The 17,113-nt window shown below is 40.3% G+C and overlaps 1 protein-coding gene across 2 annotated transcripts in view; it reads left to right on the top strand.

The window, feature by feature from the left end:
* VCL (vinculin) overlaps positions 1 to 17,113 on the top strand; it is a 113,825-nt gene that overhangs the window by 68,252 nt on the left and 28,460 nt on the right. For both annotated transcript variants that reach the window (XM_059662303.1, XM_059662304.1), the window contains exons 3-9: positions 701 to 851; positions 1,028 to 1,136; positions 3,029 to 3,151; positions 4,706 to 4,866; positions 12,005 to 12,095; positions 12,899 to 13,046; positions 16,917 to 17,070. In XM_059662303.1, coding sequence (XP_059518286.1) covers positions 701 to 851; positions 1,028 to 1,136; positions 3,029 to 3,151; positions 4,706 to 4,866; positions 12,005 to 12,095; positions 12,899 to 13,046; positions 16,917 to 17,070 — 937 coding nt within the window. The remainder of the gene's footprint in view (positions 1 to 700; positions 852 to 1,027; positions 1,137 to 3,028; positions 3,152 to 4,705; positions 4,867 to 12,004; positions 12,096 to 12,898; positions 13,047 to 16,916; positions 17,071 to 17,113) is intronic.

The following is a 17,113-nucleotide window of genomic DNA, read 5'->3' as shown; positions in this document are numbered from 1 at the left end:
CTGTCTCCTGCATGTCCTCTACTGGGGATCGAGTCCGCAACCTGGCATGTGTTCTTAACCGAATCGAACCTGGGACCCTTTAGTCCACAGGCTGACGCTCTATCCACTGAGCCAAACCAGCTAGGGCAATGACATTTTAATTAACAACATAGTTTTTTAGAACTGTTTTCAAACAGCCCAGTGGATTTGTCAAACAAATCCATATAGCTAGATGAATGAGAAATTTATGCATCGCCTCATAATTTTCCTTTGTGTTTTCTCCTATTCCTTTGCTTTTCTGATTATTAAATTTCACTTAACACAGTGCTTTGAAAAATTTTTTTTAAGATGCTAAATCTGAAACTGTTGTCAAGGATTTCAGCTCTTGGTGCAGTGTCTTTTACTGGCAGTGTGTATAGGTGAGGAATAAGGAAACAAAGGAGATACAGAGATATAGCAACCTGAAGTAAAAGGTCTGAAACATTTTCTCATCATTTTTTGTTGCCAGGAAATATAAAAAACCAGGCTTAATTAGTATAGTGAATAATAAATGAATGATTGTGCTGCACTTAATGTATATGTAAGCTAAAAACTTCTATTATAAAATAGTCTTGGCTATTTTCCAAGTGGAAAAAAAATGTGAATTTATATCCATTTATATTCTTTGTATTTACACGTGATATTCTTCTGTTTCATTCTGACTCCCTATTCCTTCCCACAGGGTTGAAAATGCTTGCACCAAGCTTGTCCAGGCATCCCAGATGCTTCAGTCAGACCCTTACTCAGTGCCTGCTCGAGATTATTTAATTGATGGGTCGAGAGGCATCCTCTCCGGCACATCGGACCTGCTCCTCACCTTCGATGAGGCTGAGGTAGGCAATCTTAGGCTCATGCAGATTTCTTTCAGACAGAAGCCTTGCCTCAAAGATAATAATGGAGGATTGATGCTTGTTTAGAATGAGAAAATGTTGAATGGCTACACATCTGAATGACTATTGTTTTCTACTTAATTGTTCACTCAGTTGACTACTCTGAAATATATTTCCAGGTTCGTAAAATTATTAGAGTTTGCAAAGGAATTTTGGAATATCTTACAGTGGCAGAGGTGGTAGAAACTATGGAAGATTTGGTCACTTACACAAAGAACCTTGGACCAGGTTAGTCATATCCAATTTTTATATTAACATTTTTATGGATTGTCCATGTTTGATCAAGAGGAAAAGGCACTCCACCCTATTTTTTGCAAAAGATAGGTAATGATGCGTTAGGCTTTTAGGTGTCTGTACTTTGTTGTTGGAGTTAATGCTGTGCTTCTATTGAGTAGATATCATTGTCTATGAAAGCTGAATCTGCTTTCTACAAATCCTGGCCCTGTCTAATGAATTAAACTAGACATTGCAGATGTTGCTGGAGAATGTAGGAAATACTTTTCTATGGCTGTAATGCTTAAGGCCACCCTGAACCCTGGCCTCTCAGTTCCACACTACACAGCATTCCTTCACTGTCTGCCAGCTGGCCTGAAGCTCTTTATGACCTCTTAGCTTGCTAATTAGCCCGCCTACTATTATGAATTCATGCCCTAGCCCAAGGCCACATAATGTAATCAGACCTAGAAGGAGAGAAGAGCTACTGTGGCTAAATCTCATTTTGAAATGACTGTTTAGTCATCTGAGAATTGAATATTCAAAATACATGAACAGATACCAGTTTTTGATGTTTTAGACATATAACATGAACTTGAAGGTTCTTGGAATGTGAATGAGACCAATGACAAGACACATCTGATGTTTAACTTGTAAAATTCTTGCATCTTCTATAAAATGATTTTTAAATTTGATTTTAGAGAGAGAGGAAGAGAGTGGGAGAGGGAGAGGGAAAGGGAGAGGGAGAGAGAGAAACATTGATGTGAGAGTAAAACATCGATGGGCTGCCTCCTGCACGCCCCCTACCTGGGATTGAGCCCACAACCTGGGCATGTGCCCTGACTGGGAATCAAACTGGCAACCTTTACGTGTATAAGACGATGCCCAACCAACTGAGCCACACTGGCCAGGGCTGTTAAATAATTTTTAACTAGCAGTATTTGCATGAGGTTCTGGTGCAGTCATTCTGAGAGCTTATGGCAGTTAAAAATTTCTCTGAGCCATCATTGAAAAGATCACCAGGAGATGGCTTTAGAGCAGTCCTCTTTTAACTTTCTCATAGCACCAGAAAAAGGTTTCATTCCTTCAAATTAAATCTTCTGCAGAATCCCAACATATAAAAGACAAAAATGGAGCTACCCTGGATGAAGAAGGGGCTATCCCATCTTTTCCACCCCACCGTTCCCACCTTCCTTTGGTATCCCTTAAAAAGCTGTGAAACTATTTAAGAAATCTTGAGAACAGCTTGAAAAATCAAAGCTTAGAGTCACACCACCTTCAAATAATACCTGAAGTCAACAGAAAGTGCTAGCAGGCTGATTCCAAAACACCAGATGCTTCCAAACGCTGTCATCACTAATATTATTTTTATAATATTTGTATTTCTAATTGTAAAAGTACTACATTCTTATTTTGGACAAATCGGAAAGTACAGAAAAACATAAAGATGAAAACAAAACACATTATTGTAATTCTTAAGATTTTTTTCAGTCACTAGATTCTTAGTACCAGGCTCACATGAGATTCTTACCTACATGGACACACTGGGCAGATGCATGGTGTGAAACCTGCATACGTGGTAGCCAGGCAAACTGGTGACTCTATTTTTTACAAATATATATCTATTCACTGGAATACCTTTTTATATTTGTGAATGTACTTTTGCCAAACGTGAAAATTATGTCACATTTAGTTTTACATTTAATAAACTACTTTTAATGAAAAAAATAAAGTTGCATTAAGTTAGAAGTGTCTTAAAAAATTCTCTACCATAAACGCTAGAGTTCAGCGGTAGTGTCTGTTGTTTAAATAAGTGAGCTTTCATAGTAATTCATAGTGGATTTAGGCTCAGAAAGCCAGACTCTGGGTTGTTTCACTGCTCACCCTGCTTATTCCTTATGCCCCAGGAATGACTAAAATGGCCAAGATGATTGACGAGAGGCAGCAGGAACTGACTCACCAGGAGCACCGAGTGATGCTGGTGAACTCAATGAACACCGTGAAAGAGTTGCTGCCAGTTCTCATTTCAGGTATTTTCTGCCTATACTTTATCTTATGGGGAAAACATTTTATCATATTCTAGACTCTGATGGTTGTTTTCTTTTGCTGCTTATTTGTATGTCCTTCTGCTTGGGGGAGAATGAGACCCGATGGATTGGGTATTACCGGAAGGCTGTAGCTGAGTATTCCTCTTCTCCAATGCCCTTCTTTTCTTCCTTTGTTTGAAACTGCCCTTTCTGTTGCCTAGTTCTGTTCTCCTGAAGCTCTTTTTCTGGGAGGTGGAATCTCCTCTAGAAACTCTAGTCTTGGATGTTTGGATTTTGACATCTTTATTTGTATTACAATAAAGCAGTTAGGAGATGGATTGGATATTATAGAGCACTATACGATAAGGAAGTAAACCAGAGCCTTTTCATTGTTGGCTAACACGGGTTTTTTTGTTTTGTTTTGTTTTTAGTAGAAAGTATTTAACTTTTCTTTACATTAGAGAGCTGGTGGTCTATGCCACCTGGGGCCACCTTCCCATTGGGCAGAGTCCAGAAATGCAACATGGTGACTCTTCTCTAAACTAGCAACAGAGAGCTGTACTTGTCAAGCAGCTAGTACGTAGCAGGTTATGTAAGTTATCTTAGTCAAGTTGTGGGTTAGGTAGTTTAACTTTCAGAGGGCAGCTTTATTTAACATTTTTTATGAGGCATGCCACTGTGACCCCGGGCTACTGCTTTCCTGCTTTGGCATTTCAAGTAGAAGCTAAAAGGGAGATGCGAGCGTAAGAGTTCAAAAGCCCTCACATGAACTAGAAAACAAACCTTTGTAATTAGAGTCTTATAATCTCCATGGAAATATGTTTTTGAGGCCAATAACTGTTTGATGTAGCAGACAGGCTGTTGGGAAGAGGATTTCTAAGCTGGGTAACTCAATAAAGTGTTGATTAGTCTTTGTTTTTACAATTTTAATTGTTTTATAGGAGAAAATGCTTTTCCTCCATTGCTTCCTATTGTTATTATTTCTTCTTCACTGTTGGGGGTTAGAAGGTCTCTGCTATGTGTTGAGAGAAATCCTGGAAGATAAACTGAACTCCCATTAGTATTGGAGGCAGCAGCATTCTCTAGTTACAATTTTAAGTAACTGTTTTCATCTTGTCCCATTAGGTTTGTGTTAGCTGGGGACCGTGCTAGGGCTGGGATGCCAGGTGATTTAGAAGGATGTTGGGTATTTTGTGATTATAGGTCATCAGCATGTGCATGTTAAATTAGTTCCTTGATCAAGTTGTGGTGATGTTTTGTACCTTCAGTTTTCATTATAGTAAAGGTTGTGATATTGGAACTTTATTGGCAGATTTGCAGTGTTTTCTTCCTTCCTTCCTTCCTTCCTTCCTTCCTTCCTTCCTTCCTTCCTTCCTTCCTTCCTTCCTTCCTTCCTTCCTTCCTTCCTTCCTTCCTTCCTTCCTTCCTTCCTTCCTTCCTTTCAGATCTTAGAAGCCCAAAACATGTGTTCAAGGGGTGGAACATTTGTGTGAATATTGTTGTACAGCAAAATTCAATTCCAACCTCAGTTTCTGATCTTTGGTTTATTTTTTACAGCTATGAAGATTTTTGTAACAACTAAAAACTCCAAAAGCCAAGGAATAGAAGAAGCTTTGAAAAATCGCAACTACACTGTAGAAAAGATGAGTGCTGAAATTAATGAGATCATTCGTGTATTACAACTCACTTCTTGGGATGAAGATGCCTGGGCCAGCAAGGTAAGTTTTATTGGAGGAGAAATGAGCAAAAGCCCAAATTCTCCCCTCCTGGGCGTTTGTCTCACATTTTATCTTGTAACTATGTGTAGCATAAGACTACTCAGATATTATGAAAGTAATATCTTCTTCCCTTTTGTTTCATGGGTTACTTGCTGCTTTTGTAAATTTCCTTTGTTCCTAGGTAGAACAATAAATAGGTGTGTGGGGTGAAAGCTGGTTGAAGGCTGAAATAGGTCGCGTTTCCCTCAGGCTAGAGTCCCAGTGATTGGGTTTGTGGAGGATTCTGGTGTGGTGTGTGCTCCCTGGGGTGGGAGCCCTGCCTTTTATGTGGGCGGTTGTTGCTAGGTAACTAAGAGACTTAATACATCTATGACTGGTTTTTATGGAAAACGTTTCCTAAACCAACCTTTGACCCAGAGAAATCTACAGAGAAAACTTGGCATTTCTAGGTGTGCGCCTTCATCATTCCAGTTTTCCTCAGGAAAGCTTAATTAAAAGATTAGTTTTCACATTTGTCAGTTAGTGTGAGGGGTCCCTTCACTCTTTAGGATTTAATCTAGAATTTCTTCTTGGACTCCAAAAGGGTTGGTGGGTTCCCTCCAGAGCCGGGCAGCAGTAGTTTTGCGTGGCTGCTGTCTGGTCTGCCTCTCCCTATCCAGTGACTATTTTGAGGGAACAGAGATACTTGGGTTTACACTTTCCGTGTAGGAACCCAAGAAACACTGTCTCCAGCACCCAGCTTACCCACGTGTGACCCAGATGTGGCCTCCAGGGCCACGGAGCCGGCTGGTAGCCGACTAGGATGGGATTTTGTAGTATGGCTTCCATTTGGTGCCCAGTGGGGCTCTTTGTCCTCCAGGTCACCTATGAGGTAAGGTCAAAACTGGGGCCTCAAACTAGAAAGTGAATCTAGATATGCAGAAGAAACTAGGCAGCTTATCCAAGCTATGGATTTGTTAATAGAGGCACGAAGTTCTTGAACAAGTTCTAAGACTGTATTTTAAATCTGTATGGTAAAATCATTTTAATTTTACTTAATTTTGCATATTTGACAGCTTTCACTTCCCTGTTATGACATCTTTATGCATCTTTTTTGTTTTCTTGTTTGTTTTATTCTTTTTTCTCACGTTTAGAAGGTAAGCTTTTTGTTGTCCTCTAGTTTTCTTCCTTCCTTCCTTCCTTCCTTCCTTCCTTCCTTCCTTCCTTCCTTCCTTCCTTCCTTCCTTCCTTCCTTCCTTCCTTCCTTCCTTCCTTCCTTCCTTCCTTTCTTTCTTTCTTTCTTTCTTTTTTTCACTTAAAAGAGAAAAAGCATGTCTGAGGTTGTTTGTGCTGTGTGCCATGCCTTATTCTGTGTGCCGGTGTGTAACACTGTGCTCGAATATGCGTCAGATTGTGATTTAATATGGGACTCAAGGCTGTGCTGGGCAGACTGTTTGACTCAAGCTCATCTTGAGCGATGTCTTTGGGGAAAGCAAAAGAAAAGGCATTCCTTTGGGAGCCAGGCTTTCTGTGTTCCAGTGAGTGCTTTCATTCTTTGAGCGGGCTTCTGAGAACTGTCCTGGCTTAGTCATTCCCACTGACTTCATTTGAGGGCAGGCTTCCCCATGTAGCGGGGTGACCCCTACGTTACCTGTGGACCCTGATCTTCGGAAACTTCCAGCTGATGTCATCTCTATCATCAGTCTCCTTTGCAGGCTCTGGCATTTTGCTTTTGGAGATGTGCCATTATGGTGCTAAGCCATAATGAAAATGGGTAGGCTAGAGAGTTTAGATGGGGCATCTGTCCTTCACAATAATCCTTGTCTTCAAAATCAAAAGGAGAAAAGGAAGGTGTATCTAAAGTTTTTCCTGACTTCAGTCCATGGCTCAGTGCATGTTCCGCTGTCTGATCTTTGAGTCAGTCATCATTCTCCATGACCTCGTGGTCCCATAACCTAATCTCTTTCCTTATTCTCTCTGCTTTGCTTCCAGCAGATGACAAATAGTAAAAAGGAGGAGCAGGAATTGTAGCCTTAATGCTTATCTGTTTTCAGAGGGGAATAGCCAGCCATCATTTAGTAAATAAGTGTTACTGAGCTTTTTTTGTGTGTGAGTTGTTGAGAGCTACTTCTTTAAAAAAAAAAAGTGGTCAGTTGATTGTTTCAGGATGAGGATTAGACACTTAGGGGGATGGGATGTACAAGGGCAATGGACCTGGGGTCCACCGTGTAGTCTTGTAGCTGCCTCAGTTTATGCTGCTCTGGAAGGAACCAGGCTGTTAGGATGCAAAACCAGCAGAGTGAAAGGAAATAAATAAAATTAGTTCAGCCAAAAGAAGCCCAAGTACATAATAACATCAGAACGAGCAATAAATGTTTATTTGTAATTTCATTTTGTCTTTGTTATACATTTACCTGGTTCAAAAAGCAAAATGCTATAGAATGTTATATATGACCGATCTCACTCATAACCCCATTCCCATTCACTCTACCTCCTCTTTCCCCCTAAGAGTAATCATTTTTATTAGTTACAAGAGTACTTAGGAAAAAGAAATTTTACCTTGAAAATGGAAGTTGGTAACTTGGGTTTGGGGTATGTTTCCGTTTTAGCAGCATTATGCATCTTACATTGCTCTGCTGTAGGCAGTAGATTAATCAGACCTATTGTCTGTCTGCGACCCCTGGCTTCCTATTCTGTTTAATACACACGGTATCTTTTACCTCCTCTTGCCCCTACCAATAAAGAATTAACTTTGTCTTACCATACTTGTTTCATGCTTCCTTATTGGTGCAGCTTTCTCCCGGAAAGTGATGATTCCTCTAGAAAAGTGGGGGAAGAAGTAAGTGGAAAAAGTTCTTGGTAAAAGCACATCTTGCTAAATAAGTTAAGATTTTAATGAGGCAATAGCTGATCATTTTACCTCCATACCTACATTCAAAATGCATATTTACAAACTTAAAAATACCTCGACTTTAAATACTTAATTTTATTGTTGTTTTTATTTTTTAAAATTATGTTCTTATTGACTTGAGAGAGAGAGAAAAGGAGAGGGAGAGAGAGAGAGAAACATCAATGAGAGAGATACATTGATCAGCTGCCTCCTACACGTTCCCCATTGGGGATCAATCCTGCAACCTGGGCATGTGCCCTGACTGGGAATTGAACTGGAGACCTCTTGGTGCATGGGACAATGCTCAACCAATTGAGCCACATCGGCAAGGGCAAAATGCTTCATTTTATTTTGAGAGTAAAAATTTCCCCCTCTTTAAATCAACAATTATCTGATAAGTGATCATTAAAAATTAGTTTAGCATTTTTCCAGGGAATACATTATGAAACACAACAATTTATGAGTTAAACAATTCTAATTCAACCCCTTTAGCAATCTATATCTATATATATATATATATATATGTTTTTGTATTTTTATTACTTGTATCTTGGTGCATGTGGAGAATCAAGAGGAAATGAGAAAAAAATTTAAAACCTTTTTATTGCTAAGAATTTTTGAGCCCACATAGGTACTCCTGCAACTGTGCCTTGGGTCATTAGATGACCCAGCTAATGATACTGTTACTCAGAATTAGTTCCTGTGGTGAGTCTCCTCCCACCGAGGGCCTAGGCTGGTGGCGCTTGAATGACTCAGATGTCATGCACAGATTACTCTGTTCTTCCAAAGAAGGAAACTTGGTTAGAACATGCAATCTTCTAATACTTGCCCTTACTGCAGAGCATTGGGATTTAAGGGTTGATTTTTATTTCGTTTTTGAAAAAATAAGGCTGCATGTGAGCTTTTTATGAGGCTTCTAGTGTTTTATTTTAGGAGCTAATACAACAAAAGATTTATCTCTTGGAGTTGGAGATCAGTAATTCATCCAGGCATTTATGATATTTTGTCCCCTCTCTGTGAACAGGAGAAAAGACCAAAATGTTAAAGGAATTGAAGTTTCCCTTCTGATCCAAGTGATCTCTAGTTGGTATTCTGACTGTGTGCTCATAGATGGCAAAGAGTTTTAGAGCTGGGGAGGTACCAGTAGTCTTAGAGATGGGGAGCTCAAACCTGTGAGGGGAGCTTGCTTGAAGTCTCAGGGCTGGACAGCCTTCTGCCATTGCTTAATGCAGTTTGTAAGATTTTGTTCTACTGCCCAGTCTCTTCTTTCCAGGAACATCTTTGAGTAGGAAGAGTAGGATGGGGAGGTGTTCATGCAAAAAAGGGAGAGTAGGTTGGGCAGTGAAAGAGAGGGGATCCTTAGTCCTGCATTTACAGTTTTCAAGAGCCTGTGATTGCAGGACCGTACTTTCCTACCACAGTTCCTCTTGATTGTCTATAAAAGGAACTCAGTGGTTCTTAGTACTATTCTGTGTTACTTAGTTCTAACTTGAAATTAAATTTCAGGACTGTTTCAGTTCCGGGGAATGTATGTAAGAAGGAGCTCTTTTAGGTTGTTCTTCCACCTCTTGGTATGTGGGAGGAGTGCCAAGGCACTGTGGTTTTTCATTTAAAACATGAACTCATAAGAGTTTTACAGTAAATGGGACCGTGGTGGGAGGGGACCAGCTGTTGCTGAAGCTGCGTGACCAGATCTGGCCGTTTTTACACCCACTCTTAAACAAAAGAACCAAAGAACTCAGAGAAGAGATCATTGGAGACTTTTCTCTTTCCCAAATTTGAGATTTTACAGAGACGATACTCTAATGAAGGTGCCGTTTTTTCTCTTCTGTGTCATACCCAGATTGTATCCTAGATACTTAGATTTACATGACAAGGTCTAACTGAAGGCTTTGGGTACACAGTATGGTTGACCACAAGAGTTATGATTATTTCCATCCTTTATAAATATATCTTTTTAAAAATATATTTTTATTGATTTCAGAGAGGAAGGGAGAAGGAGAGATCGAAACAGCAATGATGAGAGAGAATCATTGATTGGCTGCCTCCTTCATGCCCCCCATTGGGGACTGAGCCCATAACCTTTCAGTCTGAAGGCCGACGCTCTATCCACTGAGCCAAACCAGCTAGGGTTATAAATATATCTTAATAGTGACTTACAGTCCCAATTGTTCAGTAAATTTGCTTCTATCACATCCAGTGTTAACATACTTATGTTGCATATGACAGAATTCTGTCAATCCCACAATAAACACTGCCCTTCAAAAGAAATATATATGAGATTCTGGGAGATTTGAATATTTGTTCCCACAGACATTTTTCTTTTTAATGGCTATGGCATTAAAATGTATTATGTTTAAAATGATGATTTAAAATTTGCCCTATCCTAGAAAGAATTTAAGGTAGCCCTTTTAGTGACTTTTAAATCTCTAAAATTGTCTAAAATTCACGCTACTAAAAATTTTGGTAACTAACTGAAATCCCCACTTTAAAAATGCAGCTTCATTCTAAATTTGCCATTGATTCTTTTTAGGGGGAAATGAGCATCTCTTAATTTTAATTAAAAAATATTTTTATTGATTTCAGGGAGGAAGGGAGAGGGAGAGAGATAGAAACATCAATGATGAGAGAGAATTATTGATCGGCTGCCTCGGCTGCCTCCTGCACGCCTTCTACTGGGGACCAAGCCCTAAACTCGGGCATGTGCCTTGACTGAAAATGGAACTGTGACCTCCTGGTTCATAGGTTGATGCTCAACCACGGAGCCACACCTGCCAGGCTTAACTTTAACTTCTTGATGTCATATCTCCCACTGAGGAGAAAATTACTCACTTCCTGAGAATTAGAGTCTTTCCTTGAAGTGTGGTAGCCATTCACACTTTATTAGGGAGGGGAAAAAAGCAATGATATTTTAGGATAATAGAGCAAGTCCAATTTTTTCCATTGTGTTTGAAATCATTTTTGGGCAATGGAGAATAAAAGCAGTCATTCAGGTTAGTGAGAGTTATTAATTTGATTCTAGAGCTTATTCCCTGGGCAGTACTAACCAAAGTCAAAATCGACAAGGCAAAGATTGCTGAGTATTATAGAAGGTTAGTAGATTCTTTGGCCACTCTCTTTGTTAAAAGAAAAAAAGCCTAGAGCCTTTGAGTGCTCCCAGCCCGTATTTGTGCTAGTGCCTGGTCTTGTTTGAATTGGAAGTGGGGGTGGGGAGATGCTCCTGGTGCCCCCGTGTGGAAAACAGGTGGTACAACACCTTTAAGAACCCAAGTTTTGCAGGACTGAAAATTGAAGTTAGGGATATGGGGTATTGCCTGGAATCTCAGAGGTTAACTCTGTGGCTTGGTGAATGAACGAAAGGGAGATAGGCTGTGTTTTAAAGTGTAAGAGACTTGAGAGATGGTTAGTCTGTCAATTGTGAGGATGGATACATGGGTATTGGTTATATTGTTCTGTGCATTTTTCTATATTTTAAAAACGTTATTAAAATATATGTATATTTTTCAAGTGACTAGTCTGTTGTTTCACCTTCTCATGTTATGTCCTGGGAGATCTTATGCTAATTTTGTTAGTCATTGTGAATCGTGTTGTAAATATCCGTCGAGACCCACTTATTTCATCCTGCCTTTATTCCAGGTCAGGGATGTAAGGGAGCTAAGGATGAGGAGTGGCAGGGAAGGCCGGAAAAATGCTTCTTTCTTGCATTACATTTAGCGGTTTATTTGTGGAATTAAAACTAAATTGCTTGATTAACAATTTTCATTTATTTTCCAACCAGTAATTCCAATTATTTTAGATTAATTTAATATAGTAAAACATTACCCAGTATGTGTGTATTTCAAAACAAGATGTAAAAGACTGTGATTTGTGGCACCACATGCTAATGAAGCTTCCCCTGAGCTGAGCGGGAGGGCCTGGCAGAGCTGCAGTAGGTGAATGTTGACTAGTGGAAAGGCTGATCCTGAGGCATGTGACAACAGGGCTTTTTCCTGCTGCAGACATTAAGCATTTTTTGGCTTGAGCAATCTTACCAGTTTTCACAGTTTAGCACTAGGGAAGTCAGCAAACAATAGAATTAACTGAAGAGTTGCATGCAAGATGCTGCATTTTGACAGAAATAAGCGTTATGGTGTGATGAGAATATTTGTAAGGCTTTGTAGGATTACCTTACCTCTAGTGTCTGTTAATGCTGTCACTTCTCTGTCTTACGTTGTGCCATGGTATCTCAGTTTTTGCAAATGAAATAATTGTGGTATTTCTCTTCGAAAGGACACCGAAGCCATGAAGAGAGCACTGGCCTCCATAGATTCCAAACTGAACCAGGCCAAAGGTTGGCTCCGCGATCCCAGTGCCTCCGCAGGTAACCCTCTGGTTGTGCTTTTCAAGTAGATACAAGAAAAAGCTAAAAACCAAGCAGACAAAAGACAGTAATCTTCCGAGACTCTCACAATCCTGAGATAACTACTGCAACATTTAGGGGCATATACCATTCAATTAGTTTTGACTAATTGAAGCGTTACTAGTCTTAGAAGGATGGAGGACATAAACTAATCAACTCTTATCATGGGGAATAAACCGAGCTGAACTGGGCATTCTTCGAAAAATTCTTGATTCACCACTTCCCTGAATCAGAAAGGTAATTATTTTGAATAAAAGCTCTTCTCTTCTTATTCCCTTAGGGCATATTTCCGTTTATGTCAACAAAGTACTTAATTAAGCAGATTACATAATGATGCCAATAAGAATTGGAAACCAAAGTTAGCTTATATAAAGATAAGCCCCAAATAGTTTATTGAGCTAAGCTTTATGGATTTTCTCATCTAATATTTATTCAGTTTTAGATAAACATTTGAACGAATGTGAAAAGCCTAATGGAGGTTGGAGGTGCTGAGTACAATTAAATGGTTAGAGCCTATTTTCATCATCCATATTCTTACCACAAGCTGCTTTTTATCTCCAGCTGGCTATGGTTCCAAGGATCTTTTTCAGCAGGATCTGTGGTTGTAGGGCACTGCTTGGCGATTAGCTATCAGATGTATTGTCTTCTGTTCATCTTGTCGTTTGAAAGCATCTGTTCTTTCATGAATGAAATGACTTGTAAAGCATCCTCTCTAAATAATTAATGTGTTAACAATGTAGATATTGAATCTCTCTTTATTTTAGGGGATGCTGGTGAGCAGGCCATCAGGCAGATCTTAGATGAAGCTGGAAAAGTTGGTGAACTCTGTGCAGGCAAAGAACGTAGAGAGATCCTGGGAACCTGCAAGATGCTAGGGCAGATGACTGATCAAGTGGCTGACCTCCGAGCCAGGTACAGTTTCTCCGCTCTTACCAGAGTAGTAGTCGGTCATAGATAGTATCTCACTCCTGACAGATGATTCAGAAGCAAGTCTTAATTTCACTGTGTTGTCTTTGGCTAATAAACAAAATGGTCATCATACTCTTAATTCTTTGGAGAGTGATGTGAACTCTTCCTTCTTTAGCTTGGTCATTTCTAGGCTCTTTCAAGTTTCTGTTTTCATCATTATTCATTTGGTTTCTTAATTCTTTCATCCAGCTCAAGTCTTGGCTTTTAGAACTTTTTCTCCTATACATTAAATATATATACTTTGTTATTAAGAAAACTCAGTATAATATGTATGGTTTTTTTGGGGGGAGCTCATACATAGAGTTAATGAAATTCTAAAAGATCCTAATTGTTATGGAATTTTATAGTATGGACATTGGGGGAAAAATTAAGTAACATGAGAAACTAGTATAGATGAAGTTTAATTTTGCTTCAAGAATGTCATGAAATATCTTTTAAAAAAATATCTGTTAATGATTTCAGAGAGGAAGGGAGAGGGAGAGAGAGATAGAAGCATGCATGTCCCTCACTGGAGATTGAGCCCCAAACCCAGGCATATGCCCTGACCACGAATCAAACTGATAGGTCAGGTTGTCATGAAATATCTTGAGATAATTGGAATATGCAGGATTGCCATACAAACAGGCCTCAGAAACACTCTTTGACATATTGCACATCATTACACCCGGTCTCAAATATATTAACATAATAGACTTAAGAATACAGTTCTTAAAGGAGTAGTTCTTAACCTTTTTATGGACCAACATCATTTTTATAATCCAATGAAAGCCATTAATCTCTACCTAAAAAGTGCATGTAAACAATATTACATATACTTTCCAGAGGTTCACGGATCCAGTGTGGCCTGGAAGCTCCAGGGGCTTCAGGTTAAGAGCCTCTACCTTGCAGGGGGTGGGGGAAGAAACAGCATGAATAAAGGTATCATTGAACTCAGTGAGCCCTTTTCTCCTGCTGCGAAGCAGTCCCCCCTGTCACGAGCATGACAAGAACTTCTTAGAAAGGACAAAAAGAAGTTCTGTCCCCATTCGGAGAAATGCCAGCGCATTTGACGAGATTCTGGCTCTTCTGATTTCTCACTGTTGGCTCTTTTGTCTGCAGCCTTTCACAGTGTGGTAGACAGTTTTCACTTGGAATTCTCAAGTACACAGTCGTATGTGCTCAGAGAAAGATGAATTTGAGCAAGAGAATGAGATAGTTGCTCATGGGATCAACCATTAATCTGTTATGGGCCCAATTCACAGTGGAGCCTACAGTAGCCTTTCATGATGAAAGACTAGAAAGCTATCTCCCTGTCATTCTTTCTTAAATATGCCTCACTATTTAACATTTTAATGGCTGAAGCTCAGAGAGTTTCCTCATTCTCTGATTCTGTCACCTAGGGCTTCTAGTTGGTAAGTATATATTTTCCCCCCATGGGGACTCAATAAACTTTTATTTATTTATTTTTGTTAATCCTCACCTGAGCATATTTTTCCATTGATTTTTAAAGAGAGTGGAAGGGAGGGGAAGAGACAGAGAGAGAGAAACATCGATCTGAAAGAGACACATCATTTGGTTGCCTCCCACAGGAGCCCCGACCAGGGACGGGGATCAAGCCTGCAACCGATGTACATATCCTTGACGGGAATCGAACTCGCCCTTCAGTCTGTGGGCTGACGCTCTATCCACTGAGCCAAACCGGCTAGGCTAACCTTTTAATTTTTAATGAAAAAAACGATATAGCCCATAAATATTTTTACTTTTTCAAAGTTGGACTCATACCAAAAAGATTCCTCATCATAAATTACTGGATTTAAAGAAAAGAAGCGAATTAAATCGTGACCAGTATATTCCTAAAAGTCTTGTACTCCTCTGCCATGTAAAGGGAAGCATCACTTATAAATACAAGTAAAAGGTATAAATGCCTTTTATATACCTTGCAATAAATACTGAGTTTATACTTAAAGTATAGGTATAGATGGAAAATAAGATAAATTTATAAAGTGGATAGAAAAATGAGTGGCAGATTCATACTATTATTAAAGGAAGCAAATATGTTTTGGATTTTATCCTAAAATCAGAAACTCAGGTTAGGACAATGAATCATCCCATTCTACCAAATGACAAATTTGTGACCCTAACACTGAGCTTACCAGTCTGGGTAGATTACAAAATCTGAGCTGGTAAAAAGAGGGAAGGTTTTACTGTGTTATGAGTTGGAAAGTGTCTACCAAGGGAAAAGAAGTTTCTATCAACTCAAATAATTTTTTTTTGGTAGTAGTACCATATCACTTCTTAGGAAAATAGCAAAATTAGTTCTTTAGAAACTTGATGGGAAACAGTGGTTTCTCATCACCATGTGCTTTTTTCCCTCAGTACTATTTTTGATATTTATATATTGCATAGGAGTGGAAGGCAGATATTCAAGATTATCATTAGGTTCATTATAATAATAACTAGTGGCCTGGTGCACGAAATTCGTGCAGGGGCGGGGGGGGGAAGGGGTGGCATGTCCCTCAGCCCGGCCTGCACCCACTCCAATCTGGGACCACTTGGGGGATGTCCGACTGCCGGTTTAGGACATCCCTCTCTCAATCCAGGACCTCTGGCTCCTAACCGCTCACCTGCCTGCCTGCCTGATTGCCTCTAACCATGCTGCCTGCCGGCCTGCTCGCCCCCAACTGCCACCCCCGCTGGCCTGATCACCCCCAACTGCCCTCTCCTTCTGGCCTGATCGCTCTAACTGCCTCTTGCTCGGCCCTACCACCATGGCTTTGTCCGGAAGGACGTCCAGAAGGTCTCCTGGTCTAATTAGCATATTACCCTTTTATTAGTATAGATAGAGGCCTGGTGCACGGGGGGGAGCCAGCTGGTTTACCCTGAAGGGGGTCCTGGATCAGGGTGGGAGTCCCCTTGGGGGGTGGGGCTGGCCTGGGTGAGAGGCCTGGGGTGGTTTGCAGGCCAGCCACACCCCCATTGGAGTGGGGGGGGGTCCTCCCTGGGGGGCGTGGCCAGCCTGGGCAAGGGGCTGAGGGCCATTTGGGGGCGGTTTGCAGGCTGGCCAAGCCCCGGCTTTGTCTGGAAGGACGTCCAGAAGGTCTTCAGAAGGTCTCCTGGTCTAATTAGCATATTACTCTTTTATTAGTATAGATGACAATTCAATAATTTAATAGTTATATATGTGCATTGCTCTATTACCAGAATGTTTTCAAATATGTCTTTTTGCTTGAAGCTACTTTGTTTGATAAGCAAGGGCACCCCTCATTTTATAAGTTAGAAAACTGAAGCCTAGAGGTTACACATCACAAACACGATTCCACAGGTACCAGGAGGCAGAATGTGCACACAGTTCTGTTTGGCCCCAGGATGGTGTGCTCTCAGTAACACTACGCATGCTGCCTCCGGAAACAGTTTCAATGTGTGCTTGCCCATAAATAAGACATCTAATGCGCTGTTTATTTCTAAAGCACACATTACTATGGTAACAAAACCCTCCATAGCAATAAGATCGCAGGCACATTTTCCCCCTGAAGTTTAGAGTTGATTATGTAATCCCCACCAAGAGGCGAATCATTACTATCAAAATCTGCAGGCCTGGTCTTTAAAATGGTTATGCAGCTCCACAAAGCTAATGTGCATTTTTAAAACAAAGGAAAAAGTAGATGGTTTGGGTGGGTTGTTTATCTCTGCATTTTCTTGGGCTGTCTCAGACTTACTGAAGAAAAGGAAAAAGACAAGCGTGTTAGCAGAAATGACAGGTCCTGTGTTTTTACTGACATTTTGCTGTTAAGTATCGGAGAGGGTGCCATGACAGCATCTGTCTGTTTTGAGTAGAGGACAAGGAGCCTCGCCCGTGGCCATGCAGAAAGCCCAGCAGGTGTCTCAGGGTCTGGACGTGCTCACAGCCAAAGTGGAGAATGCAGCCCGCAAACTGGAGGCCATGACAAACTCAAAGCAGAGCATTGCCAAGAAGATCGATGCTGCTCAGGTAGTCGTGACGATTTTTAAGAGGGGTGGGAATAAAAGAGAAA

Source organism: Myotis daubentonii, chromosome 13, assembly GCF_963259705.1.
Source record: "Myotis daubentonii chromosome 13, mMyoDau2.1, whole genome shotgun sequence".
Taxonomy (NCBI): Eukaryota; Metazoa; Chordata; class Mammalia; order Chiroptera; family Vespertilionidae; genus Myotis; species Myotis daubentonii.
Note: the sequence above shows the minus strand (reverse complement) of the source record. Positions and strands in the feature narration are given on the sequence as shown.